Below are 20769 nucleotides of genomic sequence, written 5' to 3' on the forward strand. Positions count from 1 at the left end.
TCCTTTAGGAGTAAGGTTAGATTGTTTATTTGAGATTTTCCTTGTTTCTTGAGGTAGGCTTGTACAGCTATAAACTTCCCTCTTAGAATTGCTTTTGCTGCATCCCATAGGTTTTGGATCGTCGTGTTTTCATTGTCATTTGTCTCTAGGTACTTTTTGATTTCGTCTTTGATTTCTTCAGTGATCTCTTGGTTATTTAGTAACGTATTGTTTAGCCTCCATGTGTTTGTGTTTTTTACGTTTTTTTCCCTGTAATTCATTTCTAATCTCATGGCATTGTGGTCAGAAAAGATGCTTGATATGATTTCAATTTTCTTAAATTTACTGAGGCTTGATTTGTGACCCAAGATGTGATCTATCCTGGAGGATGTTCTGTGCTCACTTGAGATGAAAGTGTAATCTGCTGTTTTTGGATGGAATGTCCTATAAATATCGATTAAATCTATCTGGTCTATTGTGTCTTTTAAAGCTTCTCCTTCCTTATTTACTTTCATTTTGGATGATCTGTCCATTGGTGTAAGTGAGGTGTTAAAGTCCCCCACTATTATTGAGTTACTGTCAATTTCCTCTTTTAGAGCTGTTAGCAGTTGCCTTATGTATTGAGGTGCGCCTATGTTGGGTGCATATATATTTATAATTGTTATATCTTCTCCTTGGATTGATCCCTTGATCATTATGTAGTGTCCTTCCTTGTCTCTTGTAACATTCTTTATTTTAAAGTCTATTTTATCTGATATGAGTATTGCTACTCCAGCTTTCTTTTGATTTCCATTTGCATGGAATATCTTTTTCCATCCCCTCACTTTCAGTCTATATGTGTCCCTAGGTTTGAAGTGGGTCTCTTGTAGACAGCATATATATGGGTCTTGTTTTTATATCCATTCAGCAAGCCTGTGTCTTTTGGTTGGAGCAGTTAATCCATTCACATTTAAGGTAATTATCGATATGTATGTTCCTATGACCATTTTCTTAATTGTTTTGGGTTTGTTTTTGTAGGTCCTTTTCTTCTCTTGTGTTTCCTACTTAGAGAAGTTCCTTTAGCATTTGTTGTAGAGCTGGTTTGGTGGTGCTGAATTCTCTTAGCTTTTGCTTGTCTGTAAAGATTTTGATTTCTCCATCGAGTCTTAATGAGATCCTTGCCAGGTAGAGTAATCTTGGTTGTAGGTTCTTCCCTTTCATCACTTTAAGTATATCATGCCACTCCCTTCTGGCTTGCAGAGTTTCTGCTGAGAAATCAGCTGTTAACCTTATGGGAGTTCCCTTGTATGTTATTTGTTGTTTTTCCCTTGGTGCTTTCAATAATTTTTCTTTGTCTTTAATTTTTGCCAATTTGATTACTATGTGTCTTGGCATGTTTCTCCTTGGGTTTATCCTGTATGGGACTCTCGGCGCTTCCTAGACTTGGGTGGCTATTTCCTTTCCCATGTTAGGGAAGTTTTTGACTATAATCTACTCAAATATTTTCTGTGGTCCTTTCTCTCTCTCTTCTCCTTCTGGGACCCCCATAATGCGAATGTTGTTGTGTTTAATGTTGTCCCAGAGGTCTCTTAGGCTGTCTTCATTTCTTTTCATTCTTTTTTCTTTAGTCTGTACTGTAGCAGTGAATTCCACCATTCTGTCTTCCAGGTCACTTATCCATTCTTCTGCTTCAGTTATTCTGCTACTGATTCCTTCTAGTGTATTTTTCATTTCAGTTATTGTATTGTTCATCTCTGTTTGTTTGTTCTTTAATTCTTCTAGGTCTTTCTTAAACATTTCTTGCATCTTCTCGATCTTTGCCTCCATTCTTTTTCTGAGGTCCTGGATCATCTTCACTATCATTATTCTGAATTCTCTTTCTGGAAGGTTGCCTATCTCCACTTCATTTAGTTGTTTTCCTGGGGTTTTATCTTGTTCCTTCATCTGGTACATAGCCCTCTGCCTTTTCATCTTGTCTATCTTTCTGTGAATGTGGTTTTTGTTCCACTGGCTGCAGGATTGTAGTTCTTCTTGCTTCTGCTGTCTGCCCTCTGGTGGATGAGGCTACCTAAGAGGCTTGTGCAAGTTTCCTGATGGGAGGGACTGGTGGTGGGTAGAGCTGGTTGTTGCTCTGGTGGGCAGAGCTCAGTAAAACTTTAATCCACTTGACTGCTGATGGGTGGGGCTGGGTTCCCTCCCTGCTGGTTGTTTGGCCTGAGGTGACCCAACACTGGAATCTGCAGGCTCATTGGTGGGGCTAATGGTGGACTCTGGGAGGGCTCACACCAAGGAGTACTTCCCAGAACTTCTGCTGCTAGTGTCCTTGTCCTCACGGTGAGCCACAGCCACCCACCACCTCTGCAGGAGACCCTCCAGCAGTAGCAGGTAGGTCTGGTTCAGTCTCCCCTGGGGTCACTGCTCCTTCCTCTGGGTCCCAATGCACACACTACTTCGTGTGTGCCCACCAAGAGTGGAGTCTCTGTTTCCCCCAGTCCTGTCAAGTCCTGCAATCAAATCCCACTAGGCTTCAAAGTCTGATTCTCTAGGATTTCCTCCTCCCGTTGCCGGACCCCCAGGTTCGGAAGCCTGACGTGGGGCTCAGAACCTTCACTCCAGTGGGTGGACTTCTGTGGCATAAGTGTTCTCCAGTTTGTGAGTCACCCACCCAGCAGTTATGGGATCTGATTTTATTGTGATTGCGCCCCTCCTACCATCTCATTGTGGCTTCTCCTTTGTCTTTGGATGTGGGGTATCCTTTTTGGTGAGTTCCAGTGTCTTACTGTCAACAATTGTTCAACAGTTAGCTGTGATTCATGTGTTCTCACAAGAGGGAGTGAGAGCACGTCCTTCTACTCTGCCATCTTGGTTCAGGCTCTCTCGTCATCTTCTACTTGTTGGTCAAGTTCCTCTAGGTCAGGAGTGCATGTATCTTTTCAAATTAGTTTTTTTTTGTTGTCTTTTTGTTTGTTTGTTTGTTTGTTTTGGACATATACCCAGGAGTTTAATTGCTGGGTCATATGTTAGTTTTATTTTTATTTTTTTGATAAACCTCCATACTGTTTTCCTCAGTGGCTGCACCATAGTTGCTCCCACCAACAGTGTACAGAGGTTTACTTTTTTCCACATCCTCACCAACATTTGTTATTTGTGTTCTTTTTGATGATAGCCATTCTCACAGGTGTGAGGTGATATCTCATTGTGGTTTTGTTTTGCATTTCCCTAATGATTAGCAACGTTGAGCATCTTTTCATGTGCCTGTTGGCCATCTGCATTTCCTCTTTGGAAACATATCTATTTAGACCTTCTGCCCATTTTTAATCAGTTGTTTGTTTTTTTGATGTTGAGTTGTATGAACTGTTACATATGTTGGATAGTAATCCTTTATTGATCATATCATTTGCAAATATCTTCTCTCATTCAGTAGGTTGTCTTTTCATTTTGTCAATGGCTACATTTGCTGTGCAAAAGCTTTTAAGTTAATTAGGTCCCATTTGTTTATTTTTGCTTTTATCTCCTTTACTTTAGGAGACAGATCCAAAAAAATATTGTTACAATTTATGTCAAAGAGTGTTCTGCCTATGTCTTCCTCTAGGAGTTTTATAGTATCCAGTCTTACATTTAGGTCTTTAATCCATTTAGTGTTTATTTTTCTACATAGTATTAGAGAATGTTCTAATTTCTTTATATGTAGCTGTCCAGTTTTCCCAACATCACTTATTGAAGAGAGACTGTCTTTTCTCCATTGCATAGTCTTGTCTCCTTTCTCATAGATTAAGTGAACGTAAGTGTGTGGGTTTATTTCTGGGCTCTCTATCCTGTTCCATTGATCTATGTGTCTGTTTTTGTGCCAGTACAATACTGTTTTGATGACTATAGGTTTGTAGTATAGTCTGAAGTCAAGGAGTGTCATTCCTTCAGCTCTGTTCTTCTTTCTCAAGATTGTTTTGGCTATTCGGGGTCTTTTGTGTTTCCATACACATTTTTAAATTATTTGTTCTATTTCTGTGAAAAATGCCATTGGTATTTTGATAGGGATTGCAATGAAGCTGTAGATTGCCTTGGGTGGTATGGTCATTTTAACAATATTGATTCTTCTAATCCAAGAACACAGTATATCTTTCCATCTATTTGTGTCATCTTTGATTTCTTTCATCAGCGTCATAGTTTTCAGAGTACAGGTCTTTTGCCTCCTTAGGTAGGTTTATTCCTAGATATTTTATTCTTTTTGATGCTGTGGTAAATGGGATTGTTTCCTTAATTTCTCTTTCTGATCTTTCATTGTTAGTGTATAGAGATGCAACAGATTTCTGCATATTAATTTCATATCCTGCAACTTTACCAAATTCATTGATGAGCTCTAGTAGTTTTTCTGGTGGTGTCTTTAGGATTTTCTACTCATAGTATCATGTCATCTGCAAACGAACAGTTTTACTTCTTCCTTTCCAATTTGGATTCCTTTTATTTCTTTTTCTTCTCTGATTGCCATGGCTAGGACTTCCAAAATTATGTTGAATATCAGTGGTGAAAGTGGACATCCTTGTCTTGTTCCTGATCTTAGAGGAAATGCTTTCAAATTTTCATCATTGAGTATGATGTTAGCTGTGGGTTTGCCATATATGGCCCTTACTATGTTGAGGTATGTTCCCTCTTTGCCTGCTTTCTGGAGAGTTTTTATCATAAATGGATGTTGAATTTTATCAAATGCTTTTACTACATCTATTGAGATGATCATATGCTTTTTGGCATCTTTTTTCAAAGCTTATTAAAGCATATTTCACATACCATACATTTAAGCCATTAAAGGTGTACAAGTCAGTGGTTTTTAATATATTCACAGATATGTACAATCATTATCACCACAATTTTACAATATGTCATCACCTCAAAAAGAAACCCTGTACCATTAACTATTATTCCTATATCCCCCCTATATCCCCAGCCCCTGGAAACTACTAATCTACCTTCTATATAGATTTGCCTATTCTGGTCATTTCATATAAATGGAATTATGTAATGTTTTTTGTGTCTGACTCCTTTCAATTAGCACAATGTTTTCAAGGCTTATCCATGTTCTGGCATATATCAATACTTCATTTCTTTTATGGTTGAATAATATTCCATTGTATGGATATACCACATTTTGTTTATTCATTCATTAGTCAATGGACATTTGGGTTATTTCCACCTTTTGTCTATTATAAATAATGCTGCTGTAAAATTCATACACAAGCTTTAGTGTGGACATATGTTTTCATCTCTCTTGGGTATTGGACTTACTGGGTCATATGGTAATTCTATGTTTAGTCATTTGAGGAACTGCAAAACTATTTTCCAAAGGGCCTGAACCATTTTACGTTTCCACCAACACTGTATGAGGGTTTTGATTTCTCCACATTCTTGCCAACACTTGTTACTATCTGACTGGAATAGTTTTCTGATCCTATACCTGGATTGAAATGTCACACATACATACGCAGCCATACATACATTTACACAGTCATTGGCACACACACAAAACTACACCCATGCATATTTGCACACACCTCTAGAATTTACATACATACACACAGAATTACAGATAGACATTTACAACCATACATACATATAATCACACAGAGTATACATGCTTATCAATCCACAGGCCCACATGTGTGAACATAATCAGACATACAATAGACCAGTGCCATCATACATGTACATACAATTGTCATGGGTTCTGAAAAAACATACGCAATTGTAGAAAGAACCAGAAATACATGTACTCGGTAATGGATTAGCAACTGCCCAAACACACATATGCAAATAATAGTCATACCCACAAAAGTATAGTCCTAAAAAGGCACACATATGTAGTTACCATCACTTATGAGCCGACAACTGAAGACAGATTGAATGTATTTACTCTGGATGGCATGGAGATGGTTGAGGTTTCATTAGTCCTTGGTGGACTGGGTAGAAAGATCTTTTTGTTCATTTATTCATTCTTTAAGCTACAAGTACATATTGGGCACATAAGAATTACAATGATGAACAAGATATAGTCCCTGCCCTCATGGAACTTACAGTCTAGTGATGGGGGATGGTCAGTAACTAAACAAGGAAACAATCACAGCCTGTGATATATGCCAAGAAGGAAATGAGCAAGGTAAGACGTTAGACAACAGGCAAGATGCCAGGATAATAGGCAGTTTCCAGATACTTTTAGCATTATTGCTCCCTCTTTCATCCTGGAAAAGTAAAGAGGATGCAGATTTACCTTCCTTAAGTCACTGGGTAAACTGGTGTGTGTGTGTGAGTCTGAGTGTGTGTGTCTGTGTGTGTCTGTGTGTATGTTAATACTGATAGTGTGGGCTCAGGACCTAGACAACCTGGTTTAAAAGTTTGTTTCATACTTGTTAGGTAACTTTTCTTTCCCTCAGTTTCTCATCTAAAAATAGGGATGATAATAGTCCCTTTAATAAGGATTAAATTAGCTGATATTTGTAAAGCTCTTAAAACTGCCTGGCGAGTGTTAAGTTCTCAGTATCAGCCATTGTATCATTTTATGAGAATAGGTTTTCATAGAGGGAGGTGAGTGTAGTGGGAGATGGGTAGGGAGGGGCCCAGGGAAGAGATCGAGGATCCTGGAAGTACCCTGTTGACTGTAAACTAGACAGGTCTTCATCCTCTGCCCTTTCTGAGCAGTCTTTTGGATTGCGACCCTGGCATGCCACCCCAGCAGACCATAAACCAATCTACCACCACTCGGCTCTGCCCACAGCCCCAAACCACAGAGAAGACACATGCTGGGCGGTGCTGGGCGTGGCCCTTGGTTTTTGGTTGCATCAGGCTGCAGCAGCTCTACTGTGGGCCTGGCTGGTGATGTTCACTGGTTCTGCCTGGCTTTTCTGTCTGTGTAGGTCAGCACTTATCACCCTGCACCTGCCTCCCCAGGACATTCCACGGCCATCATCAGTCTGCCTGGCTCCCAGCAACACCTCTCAGCTAACATGTGAGTAAAAAAAGCTCAACCCTCCACTCCTGGTCCTGGCACAGAGGGGTCATCTTTGCCATCCCTCTGCCATCAAGCGTCCCCCGTCCCCAACCAACACATCCAGAGAGATAACAGCTCCCCTTCTTTTACAACCTCCAAAGGGAGTAATGGTGAAAAACACGAATTACCAAACCACATCATCCTGGCTCATTATTTTACAAAAGTAGAAAGAGACTGGAAGATTATATACCAAAACATTGCAGGAAGCTTGGGTACTGAGCAATTTCTATTGTCTTCCTTTAGATTCACAATGCTAGGTCATCAATAGATGTTGCTCTAGTAATCAGCAAGAAATAAATATAGCATTTTAGAGGGGAAAGGAACCTTGCAGATGAGAACACTGTCCTAGCCCCTTTGATAAAACCTTTCAGTGTCCCACAGTCCACAGAGTCTAGAAGGACTTCCTAACATCCAGCCTGAGGCCATACACTGGTAACCCCGAACCTGGCAAGCCAAAGTGGGTTATTTTTAATGCCTTTAGTCGGGCAGTTATTCTCCTTCCACAGCCTCACTATTCCCCAGGGTCTTCACCCCCTGGCTCATACCTGGATGTTACCTGCCCAACTCCGGTGTGGACTTCAGAGAGGCAAGTCACTGCACTAACCCGAGAACATTTCTACCATGTTTCAAGCCCATCTTCCTCCATGCCAACATGCAGCCAGTATTCCACTGCGTGCCAAACACTGAAATTAACACCCGCCTCCCATTTTCCCATGTCCACCTCTGGCCTACATTAAGCTAGCTCCTCGGGCCATTCCTGGGGGTCAGACATGTCCCTACCCTCAGGAGAGGGAGTGGATCAGAGAGGTTCCTCTGCTGACCCCTCAGTTCCCTGAACCTTGATGGCTGTGACTACTGTCTTGGGGGATACTCTAAGCAGTATGAAAAAGCATCCCAGAGAGAACCATCACTTCCAGGTTTGAGACCCAGCTCTGCCACTGATTCCTGGTCACCAACTCCTTTCTCTATTCTAGACCAGTTTCCCCATTGTCAAAGTGCTGATGTGACCTAAATGAGTGATTTGCAGCTGTGGGGCACTCTGTGGAGGAGCAGGGAGAAGGAGGGGGCAGGGATCTGGGCCCCTCCACTGCTCCTTCAGCCAGGCTCCACCACTTTCATCTGCCTTACATAGTGAGATTTCAATTCTTAAAAGGTGTTGTCGCTAAACACCAGGCAGATGGTCTCTGAGTTTTCCTCTCGCTTCACCCTTCACTGGTTCCATGCCCTCCGCTCACCAGCTTCCTTTACCAGTTCCTTGTGTCTCCCCAGGTTTGTAGCCCTGCACTCCTACTCAGCCCATGGACCTGACGAACTGGACCTGCAGAAGGGAGAGGGCATCAGGGTCCTGGGGAAGTACCAGGATGGCTGGCTCAGGGGCGTCTCCTTGGTGACCGGGCGAGTCGGCATCTTCCCCAACAACTATGTCATCCCCATTTTCAGGTGGGTCCTCTCCAATCTCAGGCATCAGAGGGTCAGGTCACCTAGGCCAGGGGCCATCTGTGGGTTGAATCTCTGAAGGACTCAATGTCCTTTCAGAGTGCGGGCCGAGAAACAGCTTTTGTTCTAGTACCCTCCTAACACTTAACTTTAAAAAAAAAAATAGCAGAATAGTTATCTTTTAAATAGCTCTTCCCATTTTACAAGCACTTTTGCATCTTTTAACTCATTGGCTATGCTCAAGAATCTCGCTTAAGGTAGATGTTATTTTACAGATGAGGAAATTGATGTGCAGAGTTAACCAGTCTGCTCAAGAACTAGATTTCAGGTTTTCTACTATATAATCCCCCCCAAATCGCACCTCACACCCTGTGCCCTGACACTTCACAATCATGGCACAATGGGAAAACACAATGATCAGAAGACCTCTTGGAGCACCTTGGGAGACTTCCCAGGATGCTGGGCCATTAGGCAGGGTTTTTGTGACTCAGACCACTACCCATCCATCCACACCCCAGGTCACATGCTAGTTACCCTGAAGATCTTCTTCCCAAACAACTTTTCCCAATCTTTTTCATTCTCTGGCACATTCATCAACTTCACTGGCATACAGTTTGTCCAGCCACCTCATATGACCACAAATACACACAGACCCCAAAACTATCCATGGTTCCTCCTACCCCCACCCCCATTAAGTCCAGGCAAAGCCTGTCACAAGGCAGCAAGACCATCACCACATATACACTCTGTCTTTATGACATACCAGAGAGTCATAACTCCAAGGAAAGGGATAATCCCATTGTACTCTACGGGGGTCAGAGCTAGAGTCATATATGGCCAGTTTTGGGGACTTTCATGTAGGTGGGGCAGTGTGTCCAGTGGAGGGCAGCAATGGTGAGGAGACAGAAACTACATCACTGGAGAAACCTATAAAGAAAGTAGGATTATTTGAGCTGCAGAAGACAAGGGTCAGAGGGACCATAACAGACTGTGTAGACGAGGAAGTAAATTTGTTCCATGAGGAGACAGTGAACCAGTGAATACAATTTAGAAGGTTCTGGTTTAATAAAAGACTGCACTTTCTAACCCACAGATTTTTCCAATCAGTCTGGCTGGTGAGGTGGTGGATCCCCTTTCTAGAAAGACTACAGGCAAAATGTGGGTTCCAACAGATTCAGGCAAAAACATTTCTTCACATGCCAGAAAATTGGAATAGAGGATCATAGTTACTCCTTTCAAACGGAAGGTTCTTGGAATTTGTTAGAAAATTGCAAAATCTCCAAAGGCAAACTAAGGATGTCTACAACTGATGCTTTAATTCATTTATTCAACAAATATGTATTGAGCACTATATGTGAGGCACCTTTTTAGATACTGGAGAAACACCAGTGAACAAAAGACACAATATCCTCGCCCAGTGGAGCTTACATTCTAGTGGGACAGACAGACAATAAACAAGACATATAAGTAATACATGTGGTGTGCTAATGATAAGATCTAAGAAGAAAATAGGAGTCAGGAAAGTGGGGTAGAATTTGCGTGGGGGTGATTACAATGTTAATAGCTTGATCAGAGATGGCCTTACTGAGCAGTAAGAAGGTAGAATGAAGGAATGAGGGAGGTGTGTTCCAGGCCCAAGGAACAGCAAGTACAGAACAAAGGCCCTGAGGGAGGAGCACGCCTGACATGAAGGCCAATAGGACTGGGTTAGGGAAGTGAGAGGGGGTTTAGTAGGTGAGGAGGTCAGAATGGTAACAGGGATTCAGATCACACAGAATTTCCTCGGTCGTAATGAGGAATTTGGCTTTAACCGTATTATAGGGCTTTGAGCAGAAGCATGACATGATCTAACTTACGTTGTAATCAGAATCCCTCTAGTTGCTGGGTTGAAAGTAAACTATAGATAGGAAAAGGTGGAAGCAGAGAGACTAGTTAAGCAGATATTGTAATAATCCGGTTGGGGGAGGGGGTGATGGTGAAATGAACCAAGGCGCTAGCTGTGGAGGGAGGGAGCAGTGGTTAGATTCTGGGTATGTTCTGAAGGTAGGGACAAGAGGATTTTCTGACAAATCAAATACTGGGTGTAAAAGAAGAGAGGATTCATGGTGAGTCCACTTTTTATTTGCCTTGAGTAACTGGAAGACAGAGTTGCCTTTTACTGAGATGGAGTTGAAAACCAAAAGAGGAACAAACAGGTTTTGAGGTGTTGGGGGGAAGCAAAAGCTTGGTTCGTAGAAGATTAAGTCTCAGATGCCTTAGTATTCCTAGTAAAGACATTGGTAAGTGGTTGAGTATACATGTCTAGCATTTAAGAATGAGGTCCAGCCTTGAGATGGTATTTAAAGCCCTAAGACTAGATGAGATCACCACAATAGGATCCACTGAGGTGGAGAGAATGACAGTGATCCAGGAGCTCAATTCCTCAAGGAAAGAGGGGAAATGATGGCTCCAACAAGGCAGGGTGGTAGGTGGCGGAGTCTAATCATGTGAACCCAAGCTGGGAAGTCTTGAGAAGAGTGGGTGGATGGTCCAGAAGTGACAACGAAGAGCAAGGACCTACCCTAACTCATGAACAGTCTTCCATGGGATCTTACCATGAACCCTCTAGGGACCATCTCTACTACTGGGGCATTTGCTTATGCATCAGGCCTTAGCCCGAAGTCCTGGATATTCCATGAAAAAAACATTAAAATAAGAGTGACCATATAACTTATCATCCAAACTAGGATGCTTTTGAGATAAAAGAGGGACACTCTACCAGGAGAGCAGGTGTAAACTGAGACTCTCCCGGGAAAACCTGGACGTAAGGTCACCCTAAGTAGAATGCATGTAGGACTCCATTCCAGTGTACTTCAAGGCTGCAGCTTCCCGTTCTCTCCTTCTTGGCTTTTCTCCAAGTTAGATCTGTTCTTGGGCGAGTCATGAGCATCCAGATTCACCTGCTCCATGATGGCCACGTGTTAGGCAGTGGATGGAGTTTCAGCACCACCATAGTTTGCCATGAGTCCATCCCCACCCCCAGCTCATAGAAACCTGAATATGTGCATATACTGAGATGCTACTTATGCTGGTGTGTGTGTTTGCTTCTAGGGAGTCAGCATTTCCAAAAAGGAAAGTCCTTGTCACAGTATAATCTCCTGAGGGCTATTAGGTGACAGCAGATCAATGCTTTCTGTGTGTGTGTGTTTTCCTTGACAGCCTCTCAGGTGCAGAGAAAGTTCCCATCCCCAAAATCTTGGACGCAGATGACATGTTCGGTTTGTCTATCTGGGGGCAGCTCACCCTTGTTCTTAACAACCCTTCCCCCTGTGGGAGGTTTAATTCCTCCCGCTTCTCAGGGCTGAATGATGCCATCCTTTGTCAGCTGAGTTTTTCCTACTGAGTGGGTTGGACTTCGTGCGCAAGGCCCCTTTCTGTTCTAACGTTCTGTGTGTGTGAGAGGTTTTGCCCCGTTTTTATTGTCTGTTTGCAGTGATGGCTCTGCACTGCCACCAGCCCCCTTGGTGTACAGGGCTGCCTTTTATAAGACAGCCAGACCTCAAAGGTGTGAAGTGCCCCCTGAGCGTTTGAACCTCTGCTCTTACTAGCATCATCTCCTAACGAACTGAGCCAGCCAGAGTTTGGGGATCAATTAGAGACCAGAGTTGACCAAAATGCCAGGGTTTCGATTTACGATTCAGCAAGGGAGCCTTTTAATTACTGAGAGAGGAAAGGCTGCTATGCTGTGTAAAGCTCCAGCCCTCTGTGCTCGATGGTGACACCAGCCTGTCCAGCTGTGCCAACCACAACTAAGTATCTGCCACCACGACCTAGTTCCCGTATCCCAGAGTTATCCCCTGGCTCAGGTGGTACAGAACACTTGTCACGTTTTCATTCAAGCCCTTCATAACAGCACCTACATCCCTTTGGTTTCTGCTTCCATGCACAGTCTCGGTAGAGGCATAAGGTTTCCTCCCTTTTCAGAGGCTGCAGAAACCAACTCCTCCCCCTCCCCCTCCTCCTCCTCTTCTCTCCTCCTCCTCCCTCCTCCTCCTCCTCCCCCTCCCCTCCTCCTCCTCCTCCCTCCCCCTCCCCTCCTCCTCCTCCCCCCTCTCCTCCTCCTCCCTCCCCCTCCCCTCCTCCTCCTCCTCCCCTCCTCCTCCTCCTCCATCCCCCACCCTCCTCCTCCTCCTCCCCCTACCCTCCTCCTCCTCCTCCCCCTCCCCTCCTCCTCCTCCCTCCCCCCCCCCTCCTCCTCCTCCTCCCCTCCTCCTCCTCCCTTCCCCTCCTTCCTCCTCCTCCTCCTCCCTCCTCCTCCTCCTCCCTCCCTCCTCCTCCTCCTCCCCCTCCCTCCTCCTCCTCCTCCCCTCCCTCCTCCTCCTCCTCCCCTCCTCCTCCTCCCCCCCCTCCCCCTCCCTCCTCCTCCCCCCCCCCCCCCCCCCCCCTCCCCCTTCCTCCTCCCCCCCTCCCTCCTCCTCCTCCACCCCCTCCTCCCCCCCCCCCCTCCTCCTCCTCCTTCCCCTCCTTCTCCTCCTTCCCCTCCTTCCCCTCCCTCCCCTCCTCCTCCTCCTCCCCCTCCCCTCCTCCCTCCCCTCCCCTCCTCCTCCTCCCCCTCCCCTCCTCCTCCTCCTCCTCCCCCTCCCCTCCTCCTCCTCCTCCCTCACCCTCCCCTCCTCCTCCTCCCCCTCCCCTCCTCCTCCTCCTCCCCCTCCCCCTCCTCCCTCCCCCTCCCCTCCTCCTCCTCCCCCTCCCCTCCTCCTCCTCCTCCCCCTCCCCTCCTCCTCCCCCTCCTCCTCCTCCCTCCTCCTCCCTCCTCCTCCCTCTCCCCCTTCCCCTCATCCCCAACCTCCTCAACTCATCACCACAGGTGAGGGACAGGCTCAGCCTCTTGGGACTTGGAAACATGAACAAGGAAGGAACAAGGGAGGAAAGAATGTGGACAGAGTTGAAGGCCATTCATGGCGGGGACTCAAGGAGCAGCACCTGATCAGACGCTTCCCACCTCAGATCCCTGCTGCCCAGCTCTCGGCAGCCTCCCTTGGATCCTGTTTCCAAGCTCTTTCCGCCCCCTCCTGTCCTCCCAATGAATGCCCTTCTGCCCAATAAGCCAGAATATTTCTCTTTCTGGCAACCTTCACTGGACACATACGCCATCCTGATGCCTAAGGGTGGAGAAAAGTGACACGTGGGCCACCACTCACTTGCCTTTAACTTTCTACATAGAACTATATAAAGATTGTCATGGTCCAAGCTTTTGCCTTACCAGGAGGTCACTGGCAGGGCTGAGCAGGATAGAGCCGCTGCGTGTCATGTCCCTTTCAAATATTGCGCAAGTTCTTAAGGGCTCGTATCTCAGGTAGAAAAGGGGACACAGGGACCTACACGTTCAAAGCAGCCCAGTGGAGCGAATCAGAGGCAACACACACACCTCCCGCTTAAACCCAGAATATCTTTCCGTCTCTCCATCTAGAAAACAGGGATCATAATATCTGCAGGTCTGGGGTGTCATGGGGATTAATGAATATATGTTTGCAAAGTGCTTTGATGTTAGAAGAACATGCTGTGTAAGTGCTGAGCTTTTTGCCAAAAGACATAGAGGGACTCAGTGTTGGATGGGGGACTTGAGATTTAGGAGTTTCTGGAATCCGGCCTCATGCTAGGCCAGAAAAATGAAGTTGCACCTTGGTCTGTAAACAGGTGTCCAAGGAAGGGACTGGTGGAATTAGGCTGGCTTGGGCCTCATTAACTGTATTCTGTCTGGGCTGCTGCTGCTGCTGGCAACAAATCTGGAACCTGTCTTTCGTGTTGCTGGTCCATTTTGTAGCATCCAACACTTTGAGGCCTTTGTTTAAAGCACAGGTAGGGGCTTCCCTGGTGGTGCAGTGGTTAAGAATCCGCCTGCCAATGCAGGGGACATGGGTTTGAGCCCTGGTCCGGGAAGATTCCACATGCCGCGGAGCAACGAAGCCCGTGCGCCACAACTACTGAGCCTGCGCTCTAGAGCCCGCGAGCCACAACTACTGAGCCCATGTGCCACAACTACTGAAACCTGCGCTCTGGAGCCCGTGAGCCACAACTACCGAGCCCGCATGCCACAACTACTGAGCCTGCGCTCTAGAGCCTGCGAGCCACAACTACTGAAGCCCACACTCCTAGAGCCCGTGCTCTGCAACAAGGGAAGCCACCGCAATGAGAAGCCCACGCAGTGCAACGAAGAGTAGCCCCCGCTCGCTGCAACCAGAGAAAGCCACGCAGAGCAACGAAGACCCAACGCGGACATAAATAAATAAATAAATAAATTTATAAAAATAAAAAAACAACACAGGTAGAGGCAGACTCTGCCAGGCAAGCCAGTGCTGGGGAGTTCTCTCCAGCCCAGCCCTCATCTCCAGAATGTAGTCTGAGCTCTTCCTGGTGTACAGCCCACTCCACCTCACTGACTGCATCCCCAGGGGCCAGAAGCAGGCTGAAGGCTGTGCACAGAAGTCCCTCTCCGCAAGCAGCAGTTCCCAGTGCATTGGGCTGCATATGCTTCCTGGGCAGAGTTGGCTGCATTACACGATGCCTTTCCCATCTTGTACAACACTGGTGGCTCAATGTTAAACTACATATACTTTTTTAAAGCAAAACAAGGAGAGAAAAGGAGAAATAAGGGGAAATTACCTAAAGAGAAACCTGGAGGCACTGACAGGAAGGAAAATACGTGGAGGGCATCCCTGTGCCGGGGCCTTGGTTGAACTGGTTATCTCCAGGGAATTAGCAGGGGTTATTTAATCAACAGAGTGACGAGGGGATTCACGGACTACTCGGTAGGGGCTGTGATGTTGGGGCAGGATGGTAAAAGGGCAAGAAGGGTATGTAAAATGACACCATTCCCCATGGGGTTCAGGGAGCTGCAGGCTGGAAACATGGACAGGAGACTGCTGTTTTACAAAATATTAACACTGTTCTTAAAAATCAGAGCCTAAAGGGCTTCCCTGGTGGCGCAGTGGTTGAGAATCTGCCTGCTAATGCAGGGGACAGGGGTTCGAGCCCTGGTCTGGGAAGATCCCACATGCCGCGGAGCAACTAGGCCCGTGAGCCACAACTACTGAGCCTGCGCGTCTGGAGCCTGTGCTCCGCAACAAGAGAGGCCGCGATGGTGAGAGGCCCGCGCACTGCGATGAAGAGTGGCCCCCGCTTGCCGCAACTGGAGAAAGCCCTCGCAGAGAAAATGAAGACCCAACACAGACAAAAATAAAAATAAATAAATAAATAAATAAATAAATAAATAAATAAATAAAAACAACAGCCTAATGGCTTCAAACTCGGGGTGGGGGGCGGCGGGGGGTGGGGGGGGGAATCCAAACTTTAAAAGCAGCTTTATAAAAAATAAAAAAAAAAAAAATCAGAGCCTAAGGCTGAAGAATTAGGTCTTATGGAGGCATGTGTAGGGCCTACCAGCTCCTTTAGTGTGTTAATTTTCAAGTGGGACGCAGGGTTTTCCAAATGATGAATGCTCTAACTAGCCAGAAGGTAGGGTAGCTTAGTGGTAGAGCGAGGGGCCAGCCTGGACCTGGGTTCAAATCTCAGATCTATTCATTGCTTGGACAAGTAACGGTAAATCTCTATTTTTTAACCTACAAAACAGTAGCACTAATAGTACCTACCTCAGAAGGCTGTTGAGAAGAACCTGTGAGATGATGTGGGCAAAGTGCTTGGCCAATGCTGGGTGTTACAGTGGGTATACAGTAAGTGCTTACTATGTGTGAGACAGAATGACTGGCTTCAGTGCTAAAAGCATCATGGCAGCCATTCAACAAACATTTATTAATAAACAATATGTGCAGAACACAGAGGCTATAAAACAAGTCATATAAAATCTCTGCCTTCATAAGAGTTTAGGATCTAGTGGGAAAGTCACTGAAAGAACAAGAAATCGCCCCTGCGAAGCAAAATGAACACATACAAGATCTTGTGCTCTGAACTGAGGGCTGAAGGGACACGGGGTGAAGAGTGAGCAGAGCTGGAGTGAAAGATGATGATATTCAAGTCTTCTAGTTCCACCTGGCCTCAGTATGAGACCCTCTCCCCGCCCTCAGCATGCCACACAGTTATCCAGGTGTGGAAGCTGAGGCCTCCATAGTTAAGCCTGTGATGAAGACAAGTGTAAACATATATATATGTATCTATGTATGTATGGGTCGGAATAGGATGAGGGGGGACCACATGTGCTATACAGTTGGGAGCTGATGGTTTTTTTAAAACAGGACTCTTGACTGAACCTGTTGTTTCTCTATTTCTCTTTCACAAAAAAAAAAAAAAAAAAAATTTGCACAACCAGAAAGACATCTAGTGTTCCAGACTCCCGGAGCTCTGCTCTCTACACCACATGGTCGTTATCCACCTCCTCTGTGTCCTCCCAAGGCAGCATTTCAGAAGGTGATCCCCGGCAGAGCCAGCCCTTCAAGTCCGTCTTCGTGCCCACGGCCATAGTCAACCCCGTGCGGAACCTGGCCGGTCTGGGGACCCTGGGGCAGGGCTCCCTCCGCAAATCACGGAGCAGCATGAGAAAGAGTAAGTGGTGGCAGAGAGGTACGTGCCTAGAGCTAGGGGATGGGGGGATCTCACACTGGCAAACAGAGTGCTTTTTGCAAAAACAAAGATCTTGGCTTTACAATAAGCCTCTGTGAAGGTTGCTTTACACTTCCCAAATACTGCGTTGTTTTATCACATGAAGCCACAGGGACTCAAGGTCCCCGCCCTCAGTCACTTCATACACGCACGCTGACTGATTGGGATGATACCAGCCCTGTGTGCCAACATGTAATCAGAGCATGGCCAAGGTGGATGCTGGTTCTTATTAAGACAGAACAACTAAAGCACTTGCTGGATCAATGCTTCTTAAACTGTGCTCCACGGAACCCCTCAGGAGGTGCCAAAAGGGAAACAAGGGAAGGATGCAGGGGAGGAGGAAAAGAGGAGTCATTGCTAAGAGCCCCTGAATCCCACTTTGTTTAACTAATATATGCACAAGGTAAAAAAAATTATATTGTACAAAAGTACATTATACTGTACAAATGTCTCCCTCATATCCTTCCCCCCAAGTCTCAAGTTCTCGTCCATGTACATACATACCTTGTAATCTTAGTACACTGTTGTGCACCTTGGTTTTATTTTTATGTAACATCCACATTGCACACATGGCAATTACATAGCTCCTTCATCTTCAAAGCCATGTTTTTATCTCCTAATATATTGAATTTCTGTATAAGGCTTCATTTTCAGGGGTTCTAAAAAAGTGGTTGAAACCCATTGTTCTATAAAACATCAAGCCTCTATATTCGTACACCTCTCTAGAAGAAGACAACGAGCCAAGCAAAGTCAACTTGATTTGTTCTACATCCCCTGACTTAAACTGGGCTCTGCCATCCCTCCTGCTATCTTAAAAAAAGATTAAAGATGAAAATGTAGTACTAGTCAGAGCAAAAGATTCACATGTGGGACAATATGCCACACAGACATTAAAGCAATTAGTGCCCCAAGACAATTAATGCAATTATCTTAGTTCTACCCTTTCTCAGTGCTTTCTGATCATCTGCTTGACCACCAATCCCACCACTGTTGCCTCTTAATTCTAGCCAACGGTGCCTTCCTCCTCACCCTCTCCTCCACCTTCTCCCCACAAAACACACGTGCAATAAGTTATCCCACCACAACAGCCTCGGGCAAGTTACTGACCTCTTCGGCCTTCAGTTTTCTCATTTGCAAAATGAAAATAAAGATAGTACCTACCTCATCAGGGCATTAAATAATTCATTTAAGACTAATGGCACAGTGCCTGGCACATAATAAGCTCTCGAGAAATGTTAGCTATTTTTATAGTATAGCATTTTATCAGTATCAATACTGTTACTGCAGCTAAGCAGATCATGTTGGGTCCCTCCAGAATGTGAATGTAATTCACTTCACTTGCGTTGAAATGTTCACATAGTCTAGACCACTTTTGAATACCGAGGAGAACAGCCCCTTGGCAATTGTTCACACTTCCTTTCGAACACTCCCTCTCTATCTTTGTGTAGATCTTGATTGGCTTGGAGTTTTGACTGCTTGCATTATATGCACATGTGATAAGAAAGCATTAAATCTGTTGGAAATTAGGAACCCGACAAGATAAGTAGATAAGGCAGTAAACTGATTTTTCACCCATTTCCGAGAGCCTGAGGACAGGTCTGCCTAGTGTGGCTTTGACCTTCCTAGGTCCCAGAGGCTTTCTCTCTCTCCCTTTTCCCAAGGTGAGGATGGTCAAGCTATCAATCTTCCCAAAGCAAAGAGAAATGACAGAGAATTGACTGTATGCATCTCACAGGGCTGTCAGTGGAAAAATAGACATTGACATTGAAAGGTCAGACTTGTGTAAGTGGTGGTGGGGTTGCCGGTGGCAGCTGAGAACGCCAGCGGTGTTACAGTGAGCGTCTGCTCTTCATGTTCACACCCGGCTTGATAAAGAGTCATGACACAGAACATGGCCTTGGCTCAGGCCTTCTGTGCTGGACACAGATGGCTGTGATTCACACACGTGTCCATAGAGTGTCACAAAAAACTAACATCTCTGCTGGATGTCACCTATAGCTCTAAATTCTGGGAGACCCTTATGAAGAAATAGCCCACAATGCTTCTCAGGGTGTTTCCCCCACTGCCCCCCACAGAGCACAATGAACTCTCGATTATTCTCCAGGTCACCCACAGGGCATATGCTCAAAGGATGGGGATCTCCTGTCTTCCAGAGAATTTGAGGGGAAGGAATAGCTTCCTTTTACTGAGGGAGGACTATCTCAGTTTAAAAAAAAAAAAAAAGAGCTCAGGGAAACGGAAGGGGCAAAACCAAACTCCTGGACTGTGCATTTTTAGAGTTTGCTTCTCCTTACCTAAAAAAACAAAAAAAAAAGTTTTAAAACATGGGGCATTTATTATGTTCCAGGCACTATCCTAACATTTTGCACACATCATAAAATGTAATCCTCACCCCAGGCCATGAGGTGCTGTTGTTAGCTCCAGTTTACAACCAGGGGACCGAGGACCAGGGGGATGATGTGACTGATGTGCCCCTGGCTCCCTGGGAGGAGATCTGATTCCAGAGCCTGTGTCATGGGACTTCACGAAGCTCATCCGCTCACATCCCTATCTTGGGAATAACCTTTCCAAATCTGCTTCCGGCTGCTGTCACATTTGCGTGGTGCACACAGTCCCTAAATCCCGCTCACCCTTCCTCCCTGCAGACCCGATGAAAAGCAGAGGTCCCACCACCACAGGCCTACAGCTTCCATCAGAATTTTCTTTAAGTAGCGGGTTGGAGTCCTCTCCCCTCTCTCCTGCCCTCTCTCCCTCCCACTCATGCCTCTCCATTGACTCTCTCTTGTGTGTCTCAATTTCTGCTGTCTCTTTCTTTGTCTCTGCTTTTGTTTCCTCTTTGGTCTGCATGCCTTTATGTTTATTTCTCACGGTGAAGCTCTCTCTTTAGGACTGTCTTCTTCACTTTCCATCTTAAAGGCCTGGAGGGAGAAAGTAGGAGTGTGTGTGTATATGTGTGTGACAGAGAGAGACAGAGAGAGAGAGGGAGAGGACAAATAGAGGTGATATACCTTCTGACGCCACCCCACCCCCAGTATTCGCCTAGCCAGTCATTTGCTGCCAGCATCAGCAAACAGCACTAAAAAAAGAATAAGGTCACCTTTGAAAGACCCTGGGAGAATGTGAGCACAGTCAAATTGGGAAAGCACTTAACTATTCTGGGCTATCAGGACACACTGCTTACCCAGCTCCCACCCAAGCTGCTGTCAGCCGCCCCATTGCTGATATCTCTGTCATACAATTCCCCAGATGGATCCCTGCAGAGACCCGTCCAGTCAGGGGTCCCCACCCTCGTGGTGGGCTCCCTCAGACGCAACCCCACCATGGTCGTCCAGCCTCAGCAGTTCCAATTCTACCAGCCACAGGGGGCCCCCTCCTCAGCCTCGGCGGTGGTGGCGGAGATGGGACCCAAGCCCACTGCCACTGGGGAGCCTGCCCTCACGTGCGTCAGCAGGGGCAGCGACACCAGGATCCACTCAGCAGCCAGTTCCCTCATCATGGAAGGCAAAGAAATCCTCGCCAGGAGTGAGCCTCTACCAAAACTGCCTGCATCTCCCCCGCCATCCATCCTGGTGAAACCAGAGAACTCAAGAAATGGCAGCGAAAAGGTAGGAGTAGGTGACATTAGGGGGGCCTGATTCTTTAGACCCCTAACTTTGCACAGTGTCCCAGCTCCTGAGATTTCACCGTAAATGGACGAGGAATCAAAATTGCAGCCTCCAAAGAATCCTCGCACACAACGCCCCTTCCAT

At 45.9% G+C, this 20769-nt stretch overlaps 1 protein-coding gene across 4 annotated transcripts in view; it reads left to right on the plus strand.

The window, feature by feature from the left end:
* Positions 1-20769, plus strand: part of SH3RF2 (SH3 domain containing ring finger 2) — a 146759-nt gene that overhangs the window by 105190 nt on the left and 20800 nt on the right. For 2 of the 4 annotated variants that reach the window (XM_036845498.1, XM_036845499.1), the window contains 4 exons: positions 6858-6949; positions 8261-8431; positions 16731-16981; positions 20267-20625. In XM_036845498.1, the coding sequence (XP_036701393.1) occupies positions 6858-6949; positions 8261-8431; positions 16731-16981; positions 20267-20625 (873 nt within the window). The remainder of the gene's footprint in view (positions 1-6857; positions 6950-8260; positions 8432-16730; positions 16982-20266; positions 20626-20769) is intronic. The other 2 variants (XM_036845500.1, XM_036845501.1) reach the window with 1 other exon arrangement.

This window comes from Balaenoptera musculus, chromosome 3 (genome assembly GCF_009873245.2).
Source record: "Balaenoptera musculus isolate JJ_BM4_2016_0621 chromosome 3, mBalMus1.pri.v3, whole genome shotgun sequence".
Lineage (NCBI taxonomy): Eukaryota > Metazoa > Chordata > Mammalia > Artiodactyla > Balaenopteridae > Balaenoptera > Balaenoptera musculus.